Source organism: Mastigoproctus giganteus, chromosome 8 (assembly GCF_048544385.1).
Source record: "Mastigoproctus giganteus isolate SK-2022 chromosome 8, ASM4854438v1, whole genome shotgun sequence".
NCBI classification, from domain to species: Eukaryota; Metazoa; Arthropoda; class Arachnida; order Uropygi; family Thelyphonidae; genus Mastigoproctus; species Mastigoproctus giganteus.
The window spans coordinates 77,377,766-77,392,925 of NC_143582.1; the positions used below are offsets into that span (position 1 = coordinate 77,377,766).

Below are 15,160 nucleotides of genomic sequence, written 5' to 3' on the forward strand. Positions count from 1 at the left end.
TGTATATATGACACTGATGTTAGTTGAAGGATTTTGTTTTTTTTTAGGAGCATTAGCAACTAAGGCCATATTGCTCCGGGAATAAGCGGTGGTCATTCCCTGACCTTTCCGCATCCTCCGTATTTGGTGGTGACGGGCTCGAACCCCGGTCTAATTAAGAAGCTTAGTTGGAGGAGATGATGTGAGAGAGAGAGAGAGAGAGAGAGAGAGAGAGAGAGAGAGAGAGAGAGAGAGAGAGAGAGAGAGAGAGAGAGAGAGAGAGAGAGAGAGAGCTATCACATTGTCAATATCAGACTCCTCTTCTGGCTCTAAAACAGCTGAAAGTGTGGAAGGCCTGTAGAAGCATGGTGCTGAAGATGGATATGGCACTGAAGCTGGAGTCAGAGAATCTGCAAGTTGAGGAGGTCACTCAATCTTTCTCATGAATTCATTTAGGGAGGTTTGAATGAATGCATTCTTTATCTCACTGTAGACTTTAAAGGCATGAACCTTTTACATACTTTTAATTCATTCTTTATCTTTCACTATTATATTCACAGTGGATGTTGGCAGCCTTAAACACATGATATTTTCTTTATTGTTTATCCACTTTCATAGATTTTTCATAATTTCTAATTTTTGCTCAAATTGTATGCCGCTTTTTCAAAATGCCAACATTGCCAGGTCCACTCACACGCTTTCCTGCCATACTGACTATGATAACACACATAATAATAATAAAAAAAAAAAAAAAAAAAAAAAAACAGAAACGTTATCTGCCAGGCAGGGCAGTAGTATAAATAACGGGGAGGAAAAATGAGATGGATGAAAAAAGAAATAGTTTAACAAGAAGTTCCCATTCTAGATACATACAAGTTATTCACATTAAGTGACAAGTCGTGGTGAACCCAAATGTTATTGTCTGGCAGCCTTGGAAAGTTCCCACTGCAGAGCGGGCTGTAGGTATCTTATATCATATACTGAAATTTTCAGTAAAATTTGAGTATATCAGTAGAGATGCTCCTAGACTTATGGCTAACATGACTTATGGAAATCCGACTTTATGTAAAAAATTTCAAAAAAAAAAAAAAAAAAGTCCGCACGGAAATAAGTTGCCAATGCGAGTTTTACTGAAAATTTCAGTATATGATAGAAATTTTCAGTTAAGTATAACATAAAACAAACTAAATTCAATGTGAACTGGCCATTTCATAAAAATAGCTCAAATCAAGCATAAACATTTAAATCTTATCAGAGAAGCCTATTTTTACAATAATAAATAAAAATAATTTTATGCTTTCAATTTATATTATAAAACTGTATTTGACAAATATGTTACTCATTATGGTATATAGCTGAAATTATGTCATACACTACAAACTTGCAGAATCTTAATAAGGAAGGTTTGTTTCTATTGATATTTTGTATAATCCAATTAGTATTAGTTGGACTGTACATTGTCCAGTTAGTGGCAATGATACAAGAAAGCAAGCTTATACAGCATCAGTTAAAAAAAAAAAAAACTTCCCATTTCACCCATCCATTCACTCCAAAAGTTTGTCCACTTTTCCTTGAATTTATTTAAGCTATCAACTTCCACAATGACAGATAGAAGTTTTTCCAGCAATCAACTATCTGCTGAGTAAAGGCAAATTTCCGCACATCTATTCTACAACTGTCTTTCCTCAATTTGAATTTATGTCCCCTCAGGTTTGTAATTTGAGCAAGAATCCCATCAGCATTGAGCTTGCTCAATCCATTCAAGGCCTCATACACCTCAATCAGATCACCTCGCAGGTGCCTAGTCTCCAGATCCTGCAATTTGCAGAATTTAAGCCTTTCTTCATAAGAGCACACCTTTGTTCCCCTCACCAGTCTTGTTGCCCTTCTCTATACTCGTTTTAGCTACTCTACATCCTTCTTAAAATGAGGCTTCCAGACCTGGATGCAGTACTCAAGGTCTTGTATAAGGCAATGATCATTGTATAAGGATCACTGCCTTATACAAGGGGATAATCATCTCCTTATCCCTGCTAACAAAATTCCTGTATATATTGACAAGACCCCATTACCTGCTCTGTCAGCCTGTCTGCACTGTCAGAAAACTTCATATCTGATTTCACAATCACTCCCAGGTCTCTTTCATTCTCCACTACCCTGAGTGTAACACCACACAGTTGGTACATTTCTCTGGGGGTTACTGTTACCCATATGCAGTACTTTGCATTTGTGAATGCTAAACTTCAGTTGCCACTTCTCAGCCCATCTGCCCAACTTTTCTAGATCCTGTTGAAGTAGCATACTGTTGTTACTGTTATACAGTAGCATACTGTTGTTACTGCCAATCTTTGTATCATCTGCAAACCTGCTAATGGGTAACTCCTCCCAAGGTGTTTGTATTGAATTGTGCTATTCCAAGGAAATACAGTGTGACTCTGGGGAGGATATAAAAAAATTAAGATTGCTACTATAGTGAACAAGCACTGAGTGAATTATGCTATAGTAGGGGCAACCGTAGTTTGCTATTTTTGATTGTGTTATTTTTATAGCAAAAAATTTCTGTTGCACCCACACACTAGTTACAGATGAAAGACCTTTCACAGTGAGGAGAGGCTTGTGTGAGCGAGTCAGAATAGTATGAAATTAGCAATACTAAAATTACAGATGATTATTAGAAAAACCTATGAGCCAAAAGGGAACTAAGTTCCCTGGAAATAGTCATATAACCAGTAATCTTGAAGGTGGAGAAAGTATATCCAATGATGAAGATTAATTATGAGGATATCACTGGACTTGGGAAAGATTCCTATGGAGAAGTTAGTTGTTTGTTCTGGTACATCTACAATGGAGATCACAATGTACAGATTATTTGGACTGGAGATGTGCCGATGTATCACCAACACATAAAGGCAGTTCTCAGAGGAAGTGGGTAATTACAGACTAGTCAGGCTGGCTTCAATGGTGGGGAAAATCATTGAGGAAATGATAAAAACTGAGATCATTTAGATAGAAATGGAATTCTAAAGGAAATGCAGCATGGTTTTGTAAAGGGAAAATCGTGTTTAACTAACTGATTAGCTATTTTGACAGAGTCACTCATGAGCTGGATGCAGGAAATAATTTCAATATTGTTTATTTGGATTTTAACAAACCATTTGACTCAGTCCCTCATAAGAGGCTACTGCATAAGCTGGAACATGTTTGAATCAAGGGTAAGATTCTAAAATGGACTACAGGATGGCTATAGGAAAGGAAGCAGAGGGTTGTAATTAATGATTACCCTTCAGGTTGGTCTGATGTTAGAAACAGGATCCTCAAGGATCAGTTCTGAGACCACTGTTGTTTCTGATTTTCATAAATGATGATGATGAAAGGACAGAAGGCATATTGTCAAAATATGAAGATTATGTTAAGATTGGGAGAGTGACTAATGATCAGTGCAGCACTCCTTCAGGATGACTTGGATAGGTTTCAAGAATGGTCAGAAAAGTGGAAATTTGTTTTAATGCAGAAAAATGCAAGGGAACTTAGGCAATCCCAAAATAATTTATCCACTAGGTGAGGCTGAATTAAAAGTAATAGAAGAAGAAAAGGATTTGGGAGTTATGATACTGTTGTACGCAGAGTTCTCCAAGCAGTGTAGCAGGGGGCAAAGAAGGATCACAGTATCAATAATTTATCAAACATATGCTTGTAGAGATCAGGAGATCATAATCTCACTGTAAAAAGCAACTGTAAGAACACACTTAGGATACAGTGTCCAGATAGAGAGGCTGCACTTAAAAAAAAAAAAGACACTGAGCTTCTTGAAAGAATCCAAACAAAGGCTATTTAAACCCTGGTGAGATCTGCAAAAGGGTATACATATGAGGAAAGATTTTAAACATGTGGCTATAGAGCTTGGCAACCAGGTATCTTAGAAGGGCCCTGATTGAGGTCTATAAGGATCTGAGAGGGGATAGTAAAATGAATGAAGTCAAAATTTTCACTGTTATAAAGGATTTCAGAACTAGAGACCATAAATGCAAATTATAGGAAAAGAGATTTAGATTGGAGGGTTTTTTTTTTTTTTTTTTTGCCAGGGAGTTGTTAATTACTGGAATAAGCTATCCCTGTGAGTAGTTGAGGCTGAGAGCTTGGGGAAATTCAAAGTTCAGCTGGATAGCTACCTACTTGAGGAGGGTAACAAAAGAAAATAAACACAAGTAGTTTATTTTCTTTTTAATTGATTATTTATTTTATTTTATTATTATTATTTTTTTTGGCAAGTGCAGCAAAAACCTGTGGCTTTCTTTCACAATATGGCTAAAACTACTATTAATTATTAAAAACTAAAATATACACATTGATGTGTATTTTGGAATTAAACTAACCTCTCCTTGGTCATTTACAGAATAATAATCCATTTCAGGAACATCTACAAGTTTAACTGCACAACAAGGTACTGGAGGACCAACATGACCTGCAAGAAATAAAACAATAAACAATATATTCATAACCAATTCAATGCTTTCTGTGAAACAGTTTCATATGAAATTTTTTTTTAAAACCTTCATTGCAGATTTTTATAAAGTTGCATGGTGCCATTGAAGTTCCTACAGAATGCATTACGAGAATGCAAACAATTAAAACACACAAAGATTTCTTTAAAATGCACTATTTTCATAGAAAATATCAGTTTATGCATACATACCAATATATATATATATATATATATATATATATATATATATAATATATATATATATATACATATTATATATATATATAATACACACAGCTTACACAATTAAAATCTAATTCTCCATATATTAGTATATATAGGCAGTTCCCGCTTTATGAGTTTTCATTTTCCAGTTCCTGGGTTTACAAGTTCTTTTTTTTAAAGTATCAAGTATCAAAAAAATCGAAAGTAGGAACATTAATTGCAATAAATAAATGATAAAAATTCATAAACATGGCATTTCAAACCATGCGCGTAGCTGTACAATACAGAACTATGCATGCATTTGTTTAGGCAGACAAAAGTGTCTCACTAACTTACATAACATAAGGCAGTTACCACACTGACATTACAAAGAGTGGTTATGTTGCTCTTCATTTTTGCTTGTCGAGTGTACTAGCAAAGTTGCTACAGATTTAAAAAATGCTTATGCATGCTATCGTGAAATTCATAAAGAAAACAGAAGATTGTCTTGGAAACAAATGACTAGAAGCAATTGCGAAGAAGAAGATGTCTCCTTGTGATTCCAACAAACCAACAAGTGCCGAGCCGACAATGAGTGATGAACCATCAATGAATGTGCATTTAGTCGATGATGATTAAGAATAAACATTCTTTAACATTTCTATGACATAAATAATTTCTTTATTACTATAATTTACTTGTTTTTAAAGGCTATGTTTTCATTTCTGTGTATAAATAAATCATTGTTTAAGCATAAACTATTATTTTGTTGACCCTTATTTAACATTACTATGATCAAATTTCATTCTTGAAAATGTAACCCCTGTTTTTAATATTACATCTATGGGAAATAAATTCCAGCTTTATGAGAACATGCTAGGAATGAATTAACTTGTAAAGTCAGGAACTGCCTGTATATATATTTATAACTGTTATTAATATTAATATAGATATATAAGACAAGAAAATTTATAAGAAATTTTTTAGTTTTTATCTTCTTGTATTTAGGATAAGTGGCTATGGTATATACAACAAACATTCAATCTGTATAAATACCGAAGAGCTTCTGAATGTCTGGTTAAATTGAGTTATGTGAGTAGACCTTTTGGATACTTTCAAAGGAAAAAATTTACAAGTAGCTCAAATTTTTTTATTATTATATTTTATGACTACATGTCTTCAGATCCTTCTGTGTATCCCACAACTAATGATTCTAATGAGATGCACAAATGGACAGTATTGTTATAGAATATTTCATTTGACATTTCCAATGTCTAGCCTTTTGAATCCAAGCATCTTTCCATAATGGTTTGTTTCACAATTGATCCAAAAAAAATTACCTTGATATCTTCCAAGGTCAATTTGCTGTTGTCAGCTTATGCATGCATTACTTTTCTCATAGTCAGTTTCAGATAAAATGATAAAAAGTCAGCAACAGAAATAATTTGTATAATCCTTCTCATGTGCTGAGACCATCAACACAATCTAAAGGAAGCATTGCAAAATGTTTTTCAGTATGTTGTTCAAATTTATGGGGGTGAAATAATATTCATACATATCTTGGGTGAAGAAAAATCACCCAAGAATAGTCTAAACTTAATATATTAATATATTTAATAAAATAAAAAAATAAATAAAATATAAAAAATAAATAATAAATTCATTATTATATTTATTGATTTATTAATAAATCAATTCTCCTCCAGAATCTCAGGGCTTTGTTGGTCACCGACAGTGGTCCCTTGCATCTTCTAAACAAAAGCTCTGAAGCCAGGATGGAAAGATTAGGTGCCTGTTTAACATAATTACTTCGACCAAGACAATAAATCAAGGTATCATCCACACATTAAAAACGTATAAGAAATTCCTTCAGGAAATACAGCTGATTTTGAAGGATGAACAAGACAAAATAGTAACAGTATTTACCATATAGTACAAGGAAGCCACAGAATACAGGCTTTTGTTGTACTGGCCAAAAAAAAAAAAAAAAACTACAAATAGATAAGAAAATACAAATTATGTGCTTCTCTCCTCACACAGGTAACTATCCAGTTGACCTTTGAATTTATTCAAACTGTCAGTCTCAGCTACCTGTGAAGGCAACTTATTCCAACAATCAACGACTCACTGGCTAAAAGGAAACTTACTACAATCTAGTCTAAACCTCTTCTGTAATTTGAATTTATGGCTTTAGTTCTGGAATTATTTATAAAAATGAAAATTCTGCCTTCATTAATTTTACTAACCTCTTGCAGAGCTTTATAAACCTCAATCAATTCACCTCTGAGGTGCATGGTTGCCAAGCACTGTAGCCATTTAATCAGAGTTTTTCCTTGCAGTTGCCCTTTTGCCAATCTCATCGTGCGAGTTTCCTGTCTTTGGATCCTTTCAAGAGGCTCAATGTCTTTTTTTTTTTCAGATGAGGTCTTCATACTTGAATACAGTATTCCAAATGCAGTCTTACAATTGCCTTATACAGTGGGATTATGACTTCCCTATCTCTACGGGATAATTTTCAATAAATCATTGATAGGACACCATGGGCTTTCCTGCTTGCCTATTTACACTGATCAGAAAACTTCATATCTGCCTGTATTCTAACTCCCAGATCCCTTTCTTCCTCTACTGTTTTTAATTCAACCCCACCAGGTGTATAATTTATTTTGGGGTTGCTATTCCTCCAAGTGTAAGACCTTGCATTTTGCTACATTAAAACATAGCTGCCTCTTTTCTAATAATTTTTGAAGTCTGTTCAAGTTATCCTGAAGGAGTGCTACTCCTCACTGATCATTAATGACTCTACTAATCTTTACGTCATCGGCAAATTTTGACATCACACCTTCTATCCCTTCGTCAATGTTGTTTATGAAAATCAGAAACAACAGTGGCCCAAGGACCAATCCTTGGGAGATCCCACTACTGACATTACATCAATCTGAATATCCATTAATAACAACCCTCTGCCTTTTGCCCTACAGCCACCCAGCAATCAGTCTTAGAATATTTCCAGTAATCCCAACATGTTCCAGCTTATACAGTAACCTTTCATGAGGGACTGAGTCAAACGCTTTGCTAAAATCCAAATAAACTATGTCGAAATTTTTCCTTACATCCAGCTCATAACTGTGTCAAAATAGCCTATTAATGTTGGCACTTCTCCAATCCAAAGGAATCTCTCCAGAGTTTAAAGATGCCCTTCATAATTAACCTCAATGGTTCAATTAACTCCCTGGTAGCCTTCCTCAAAATTACTGGGTATATGCCATCTACTCTGGGAGCCTCACTAGCTTTTATGCTTGAAAGTTTTTCCAATAAACATTTAGCTATAATTTTTAAATGATCAATTTCATATGGCTCAGACCCATTTGCACAGCCTTTTTGATGCAAGACCCTCATGCTTCTCAGCATAGAGGGTCTTTTATCAGTAAAGAAAGATGCAAAGTATCCATTTAATTCATCTGCAACATCAACTGGGTTATCTAAGAATTTCCAACACCCAGTGCATAAGGGTCTGATCTGAATTGCTTTCTTCTTCATTGTATTTACATACATGAAAAATTCCTTGTCCCCATTCTTTGCTCTTTTAGCCAGTGCTTTCTCATATGCAGCCTTGGCCTCTCCAACCTTATTTGTGGTAATATTTCAGATCAAATGGAGGATACCAGAGAGAAAAGAACTGTCTGCAGCTGTAATCTAAAGTCCACTCTATTCACCTAGAACACACTTGGAACGAGATGAAGATCTGCATGGCAAACAGATGGAACAAAATTTTCTATGACAGGAATGTAGATTTTAACTTCAAGATTTTGAGGAAAATACACATCACAAGACTTCACATGAGTGAAAAGTGGCAAAACTAACACACTGTCATGGGGGACATCTTTTTCAATCCCAAACAAAGTAAGTTAATCTCAATCAAGTGCGAAGATCATGTTTATAATTTTTTTTGATTCACAAGGCATTGTTCATTATGAATTTGTTCCAAATGGTCAAAAGTTGAACTAGATATACAATAAAAAATTCTACAGTGATTGTACAATGCTGTTTGGAGAATATGGCTGGAAAAGTGGACTTCAGAGAATTAGCAGTTACATCATGGCAATACCCAGCATCACTGTGGTTCCTCATTCACTATACTGGATTTAGCTCTTGTGTTTTTTGTTTCCCAAAGCTAAAAACCCCCTTGAAAGGTCACAGATCTGCAATGATTGTGGGAATTATTTAGAACACAACACTGAAACTATTAGCAATACTAAAAAAATAGCCTAACAGAAATTCTTCTAGAAATTGCAGCAGCACTGGAATCAGCATGCACAATGTTAAGACTATGTTGAAGGAGATGCCTACAAATAGCCAGTAAGCTTCATTATTTCCTAAATATCAGTTCAGTTTCAGAAAGTTTGATCATACCTTGAATTCAGTTGAACCCCCTTTTTAACAAACTTCCTTACAACAGAATTTTATGGAAAAGCTTAGATTTCAAGAAAAATTATTTCTAATTTTACTCCATTTAATGAAATATACTTTGTATATTTCATTAAATATACAAATATATCTACACAAAGTTTTGGTTGGGAGCCCTGTTTAGCATCTTCTTACTGCAGCAGGCAAGTATGCTAACTATAGTTGAATCCAGGTTTCAGCCCCTTTACTCTATAAGTAAGTATTCGATACTGGAAATTGGTTTGGTAAAGGTTAAGAAAGAGACCACAAATTCTATTTGCCACCTGCTTTCTTCCTACATGCTCATTGGTCTGAATTACCTTCTCAATCAATCAATTTAATGTGCGAGGGAATATCAAAAAGTTCGTACCCTTACCTAGAAATAACAGCCCTAGAAAGGTGAAACTTCATAGGAACTGTAATCCTTTTCTATGTACTCTCCATGTATAGTAACACATTTCTCCCATCTATGGATCAGTTGTTTAATGCCTTGAAGATAGAAGTCCACACTTTTTGCCTGAAACCACAATTCCACTTCATTGATGACTTCCTGAGACAAAATCGTCATCCACGCAATGGTTTCTTCATTGTACACCCAGCATTCGTCATTTGTCACCAACTGATCAAAAAAGTTCTCAACATCCATATTACACAAATCCAACAGTTGGTAAGAACATTGCATTAAACACTGCTTCTGAAAAAAAAAAAAGGTAAACTGAAGCCATTAGCAACCCACTGTAGGATGGAAGCCTCCTCAACAATTCATGTTGAGGGAAATGGACCATAATCTGCCATGCTGGTCCAGTGCGGCTTGGCAGATCGACCGTATTTAGCAGTCAGGGGCTCGAACCTCTGTCTATTCAAAGAGTGTGCATGCTGCACTGCCGCTCCTGACCACTCGGCTGCGGGTACTAAACATGAAACATTTTGCTTCTGCAAAGGCGTCGGAAATCTTGGAACCCATCGTGCGGAGATCTTAGACATGTGCAGATGGTCAAGTAAAATGCTGTGGGCAGACCCATACCCACTGCATTTGTGATGATATGAATAGTCACAAGTCTGTCACTCAGCACCAGCTGCTCAACTTTTGCAACCTGTCTGTGGATGTTGATGGCCATCACTGTCTGCAGATGTTGATGGCCATCAGTGTCTGTGGATGTTGATAGCCTTCCTTCTCTTGGCTTGTCAAAGACACTTGTACGACTGCACTGGAACTCCCATTCTGCTCATACACAGCTTTCATTTCTTTGTAAATTTCCTGAGCTTTCTTGCCCTGCAAATGAAGGAACTTTATCGCTGCTCGATACTCCACTTTGTCAACCATAGTGTCCTTCCTCAGATTCTGAGCTTCCCTTCTGGTGTATGATCAGCTATGGGAATGAAATTTCACCTGTTAGTTATTGAATATGTAGACAACTTATATTAAAAATACCATTTTCCTACTGATCTTTTATCTAGGTCAGAGTACGAACTTTTTGATACCCCCTCGTACAATTTAACAGTCTGTTTCTGCAATTTATACATTCAGTTGCCCTGAATATATTCAACTAATGAATCAAAGAAAGTGAATCTATAAATTGCAAAAAGAAACAAAATTTTATGCCTGAAGACATTCTTCATTTTGTCTAAATCTGCATACTGCTGTATGAATATTCCCACTTGGAAACTTAATTATATTGCAAACTTGTATGTGTCTACTTTGAAGTATAAAATTCAGAAATTATGCTCACAATTTTTTACTAACAGCTATAGGGAGTGTTAATTCTGTATGCAGGTCTCTTCTTGGGTCAGAGCTCCTTTCCGTTTCCTTTAAATTTGCAGATCACTATATGAACATTTCCATCTGGCAGCTTAATCATATCATCTAAGCAAGCATTTTACAAGTCTCACTTTTGTTGTCAGCAATGGGAACCACATTTTCTTTACAGAATAAAATTCAGAAATCAATTTCACTAAATTCTACTAATGGTCCCAGGGAATACCACGTATAAACTTTCCAGCACTGTTTTCACTAGATGTGAAGAATCCTCAGAGCACTATAAAAAAATTTTAAATGCTCCATGCTGGAATGAGACAGAGTATAAATAAATATGAAAAATTTTTTTAATACTCACCAAAAAATTACACATTTTTTAACACTATGTTTCAATATGTGTGTACAAAGTTTGATTAAAACATTCAGTGATTGTTGCAAAAAAAAAAAATTAATTTTATTCAATGACAAATGTTTGTGAATGCTTTTAGGCAAACCATCTTGTTCAATTTGATTTCTAAAATCAACTCAAATCATTTTCCTTTCATGTCCTATTTTAACTTTGAGAATAACCAAAAGTCCGATGGTGTCAAATAAGATGAATAAAGTGGGTGTGGCATGACAGGAGTATTTTTTCAGTCAAAAATTGACAGATGGCAAGTGGCATATATAACACAGTGCATGGTTATGGTGAAGGAACCAACCATTTAATCACTTTTTTGGTCATTTAGAGTAGATTGCATCTCTCAACCATTTTAAAACTTCTTTATAGTAGGCTGCATTAATAGTGACACCTTTCAGATTGAATTCTGATAACACCATTCCCCCAAAAAACAAAATCAGCATGACATGTGAGTGTCATGCTGATTTCGTTTTTTGGGGAAATGTGCCCATGCTAACTGCCCCCAGTGCCCATACTAACCACGGTTCATTGGCGACAGTGGCTACAATGGGCACGCGAGCATCAAAACTGGACCTTGAGTGATTGGAAGAAGATCGTCTGGTCCAATTAACCATGTTTCCTGTTGCACCATACGGACGGCCAGGTATGTGTGTGTCGTTTACCTGGGGAAGTGCTGGCACCTGGATGCACTGTGGGATGAAAACAAGCCGGTGGCGGCGGTGTCATGCTTTGTGCAATGTTCTGCTGGGATACCCTGGGTCCAGTCATCCATGTGCTGGGCAGTCTGACATCTACCACCTACCCAAACATCATTGCTAACCTGGTACATCCTTTCGTGGCAATGGTCTTTCCCTCTGGTGGTGCTGTCTTTCAGCAGGATAATGCGCCATGCCACACCGCCCAGATTGTTCAAGATAGGTTTGCGGAACATGAGGAAGACTTCCAGGTATTGCCCTGGCCTCCAAATTCCCTAGAATCAATCCCATCGAGCATCTGTGGTTTGTGTTGGAACAGCAACTCCAATCTTCAGCATCTCAATCACGAACCTTACAAGAGTTAAAGGATCTGCTGGTAATGTGTTAGTACCAGATACCACAAGACACATTTAGAAATCTTGTAGCGTCCATGCCTTGCTGGGTACGAGCTATTTTGGCTGCACGTGGAAGATCAACATCACATTAGGTAGGTGGTCATAATGTTTTTGCTCATAGGTGTATATTATGGAGTTGAGGTTAAGCAAAACTTTGTAAGGTTGAACCTGAAGTTCGTAAATCAAATATGAGGCATTGAAATTTTTGTTCACAAGATCAGAAGTTTGTTAATTGGGAGATTACTGTAAAAATGTTCACTTTTGAGGTTTTGGTAGTTTCTTGCCAAACTGACAATATCTTAAAATTCATGACATATCTGTTTAGTGTTCCAGCCTTAACAGAATTATCTGTTGGTGAGTGAGCCTCAGTAATAACAATCTTATGTGAAAACTATCAATAGTATCGTATAATAAAAAATCATAAAAAGGGAAACTACCCTTCAAAAAGGACTTTCAGAGTAAATTTTATATCTTATGCTATTTAAAAAGTTTGAGTAAGATCCTATAACTATCCTGTATCTCTTCATCTGAAAAGTAAGGACATTTCTATTCATATGAAATTCAATTTATACCCAAGAACCTCCAAAAAAATGAATATCAAGTTATTTTTATTGAGAAAAATTGTTTGGAATCGATGTATGCATCTGTATATATTTTTATACATAATTATTATCAATAAAAAATCAGAGAGAGACTATTTCCTTACCAACAGAAGAATCACCTGGTATTGTCATGGTGCATGGAGCAACACATTCTGTTTGGCCATAACCTTCAACTACCTAATAAAGAAAAACAGAATTAGCACCATTACTTTTAACATAAAGTTCAACCTAATTTTTCAAATTTATGATTAATTATTGACTTAAAAATATAAATGGAATACCAGATCTGAACATCATCAAGGAGGCTCATACCTAAATGTGTGATATTTCTGTGTAAAGTACCAGGTTCCAGTTACAAATGTGATCTTGTTATACCAACAATATTTTTTAACACCAAAAAGTTAGACATTGCTAAATATGGTTTGCAATGAAGTTTGGAAGGTCTTTAGATGTGACATTCCAAATTTTTGAACAAGTAAAATATAATCTAAAAATATTTCTTGGCTAAATGCCTAAGATACCAAGGATAAACCAACTCCTTCAAGCAAAATATGCTTATAAGTTTAAGTCTTGCTTATAAGTTTAAGTCCTTGAACCACTCTATATCCATGGGGAGAAATGGAAAACAGTGGTGCTCAACAATCTACCTATCACATGCCATTTTTCTAGTGCTAGAGTATCAATTACCATAATGCACCATCAGTTTCAAACATTCATTGTATAAGGTGGCTTTAGGCTTTTATTTTTGTCACATAAAATTATTTTAAAAGAGAAAAGTAGAGAAATTCTAAGCAAGCAATAAATAAATATATAAATACAATAAATATGTCTTCTTTAAAATTCATTTTGATGGATATGGTATTATATTTAATATTAATCTTATTAAGACTAGAAAATTATCACAGAAACTAAGCATTTAATGCATGAGGTGTGGCTATTAAATGAGACTGTTGCAATAAAATAAATATAATGAAATATTTTGTGGCTTACAAGTTATCCCCTTCAAAATAATTGCTTTTGGAATACACTGTTCCACACATTTCTTCCAAGCACAGAAACATTTCTGGAAGTCGTCTTCTGTAAGTCCTTTTAACGCTTTGATCATTTTTTTTTTTTTTTTTTCTGAATGCCTTCAAGGGACTGAAAACAGGTTCACTTAGGTATACTTTTCAGTTTAGGGAAGAGAAAAAAGTCATATGGGGCTAGATCTGGTAAGTAGAGCACCCGTTCACTCACACATACACACACACACACAAACACACAGTAATTTTTTTTTGACTAGAAACCAGCAAACAGTGAGCATGTTGTGTGCTAGAGCAGTCCTGATGGAGCATCTAATCATTCTTTCACAATTCTGGTTTCTTCCTTCAAATTTTTTTACACAGCCTTATCAGAACTTCAATGTAGTATGTTTGATTGACAGTCTGATTTGGTGGGATGTATTCGGCCATAATAATTCCTTTACTATTTCATTTGCATTTAATTTATCATTTTGAATGAATCTGTTTTTATTCTGAATGCCTTCAATGGACTGAAAATGAGTTCCCTTAAGTACACTTTTCAGTTTAGGGGAGAGAGAGAGAGAGAGAGAGAGAGAGAGAGAAGTCACAAGGGCTAAGTCTGTGAGTAGGGGGCACATCCACACACAGAAAATTTTTTTTGACCAGAAACTAGCCAACAGAGAGCATGTTGTGTGCTGGGGCATTGTCTTGATGGAGCATCTAACCATCCTTCCACAATTCTGGTCTCTCCCTTCGAATATTTTTCCACACAGCCTTGTCAGAACTTTAATGTAGCATGTTTGATTGACAATCTTCTTTTACAAACTGCCTAGGAAGGTATTTCAGATTTGTATATTAAATTCTTGTTTACGAAAAAATTTGTTCTGCATAAATAAAGTACATACATAAAAAAAAGGCAGTCTATAAATTACAGAGGGTCCAAATTAGTGAGGTTTTACTAAATTTGGATATGTATTTGGTAAAAAAATGTCAACTTTACAATTTTTTTTTTTTTTTTTTTCTCTGTTAGTTGTTGGCGCATCGGCTTCTGTGGCCATAATGCACCTCCCAAGGTTTTTGCACTACTCTGATCCAAGCCCGAGGTGGGATTTGAACCCACGACCTTTGGGTTGCCAGGCAGGCACTTGACTCACCTGGCTAGCCCGGTTGGCTAACTTTACAATTTACATTTTCTTACAAAA

General features: G+C 35.4%; 1 protein-coding gene across 1 annotated transcript in view; it reads right to left on the reverse strand.

The window, feature by feature from the left end:
* Positions 1 to 15,160, reverse strand: part of LOC150081652 (long-chain-fatty-acid--CoA ligase 1-like) — a 216,281-nt gene that overhangs the window by 41,849 nt on the left and 159,272 nt on the right. Inside the window, exons 14-15 of the mRNA XM_090379515.1 lie at positions 13,062 to 13,134; positions 4,353 to 4,441 (exon numbers count right to left, since the gene is read on the reverse strand). Of these exons, the coding sequence (XP_090235641.1) occupies positions 4,353 to 4,441; positions 13,062 to 13,134 (162 nt within the window). The remainder of the gene's footprint in view (positions 1 to 4,352; positions 4,442 to 13,061; positions 13,135 to 15,160) is intronic.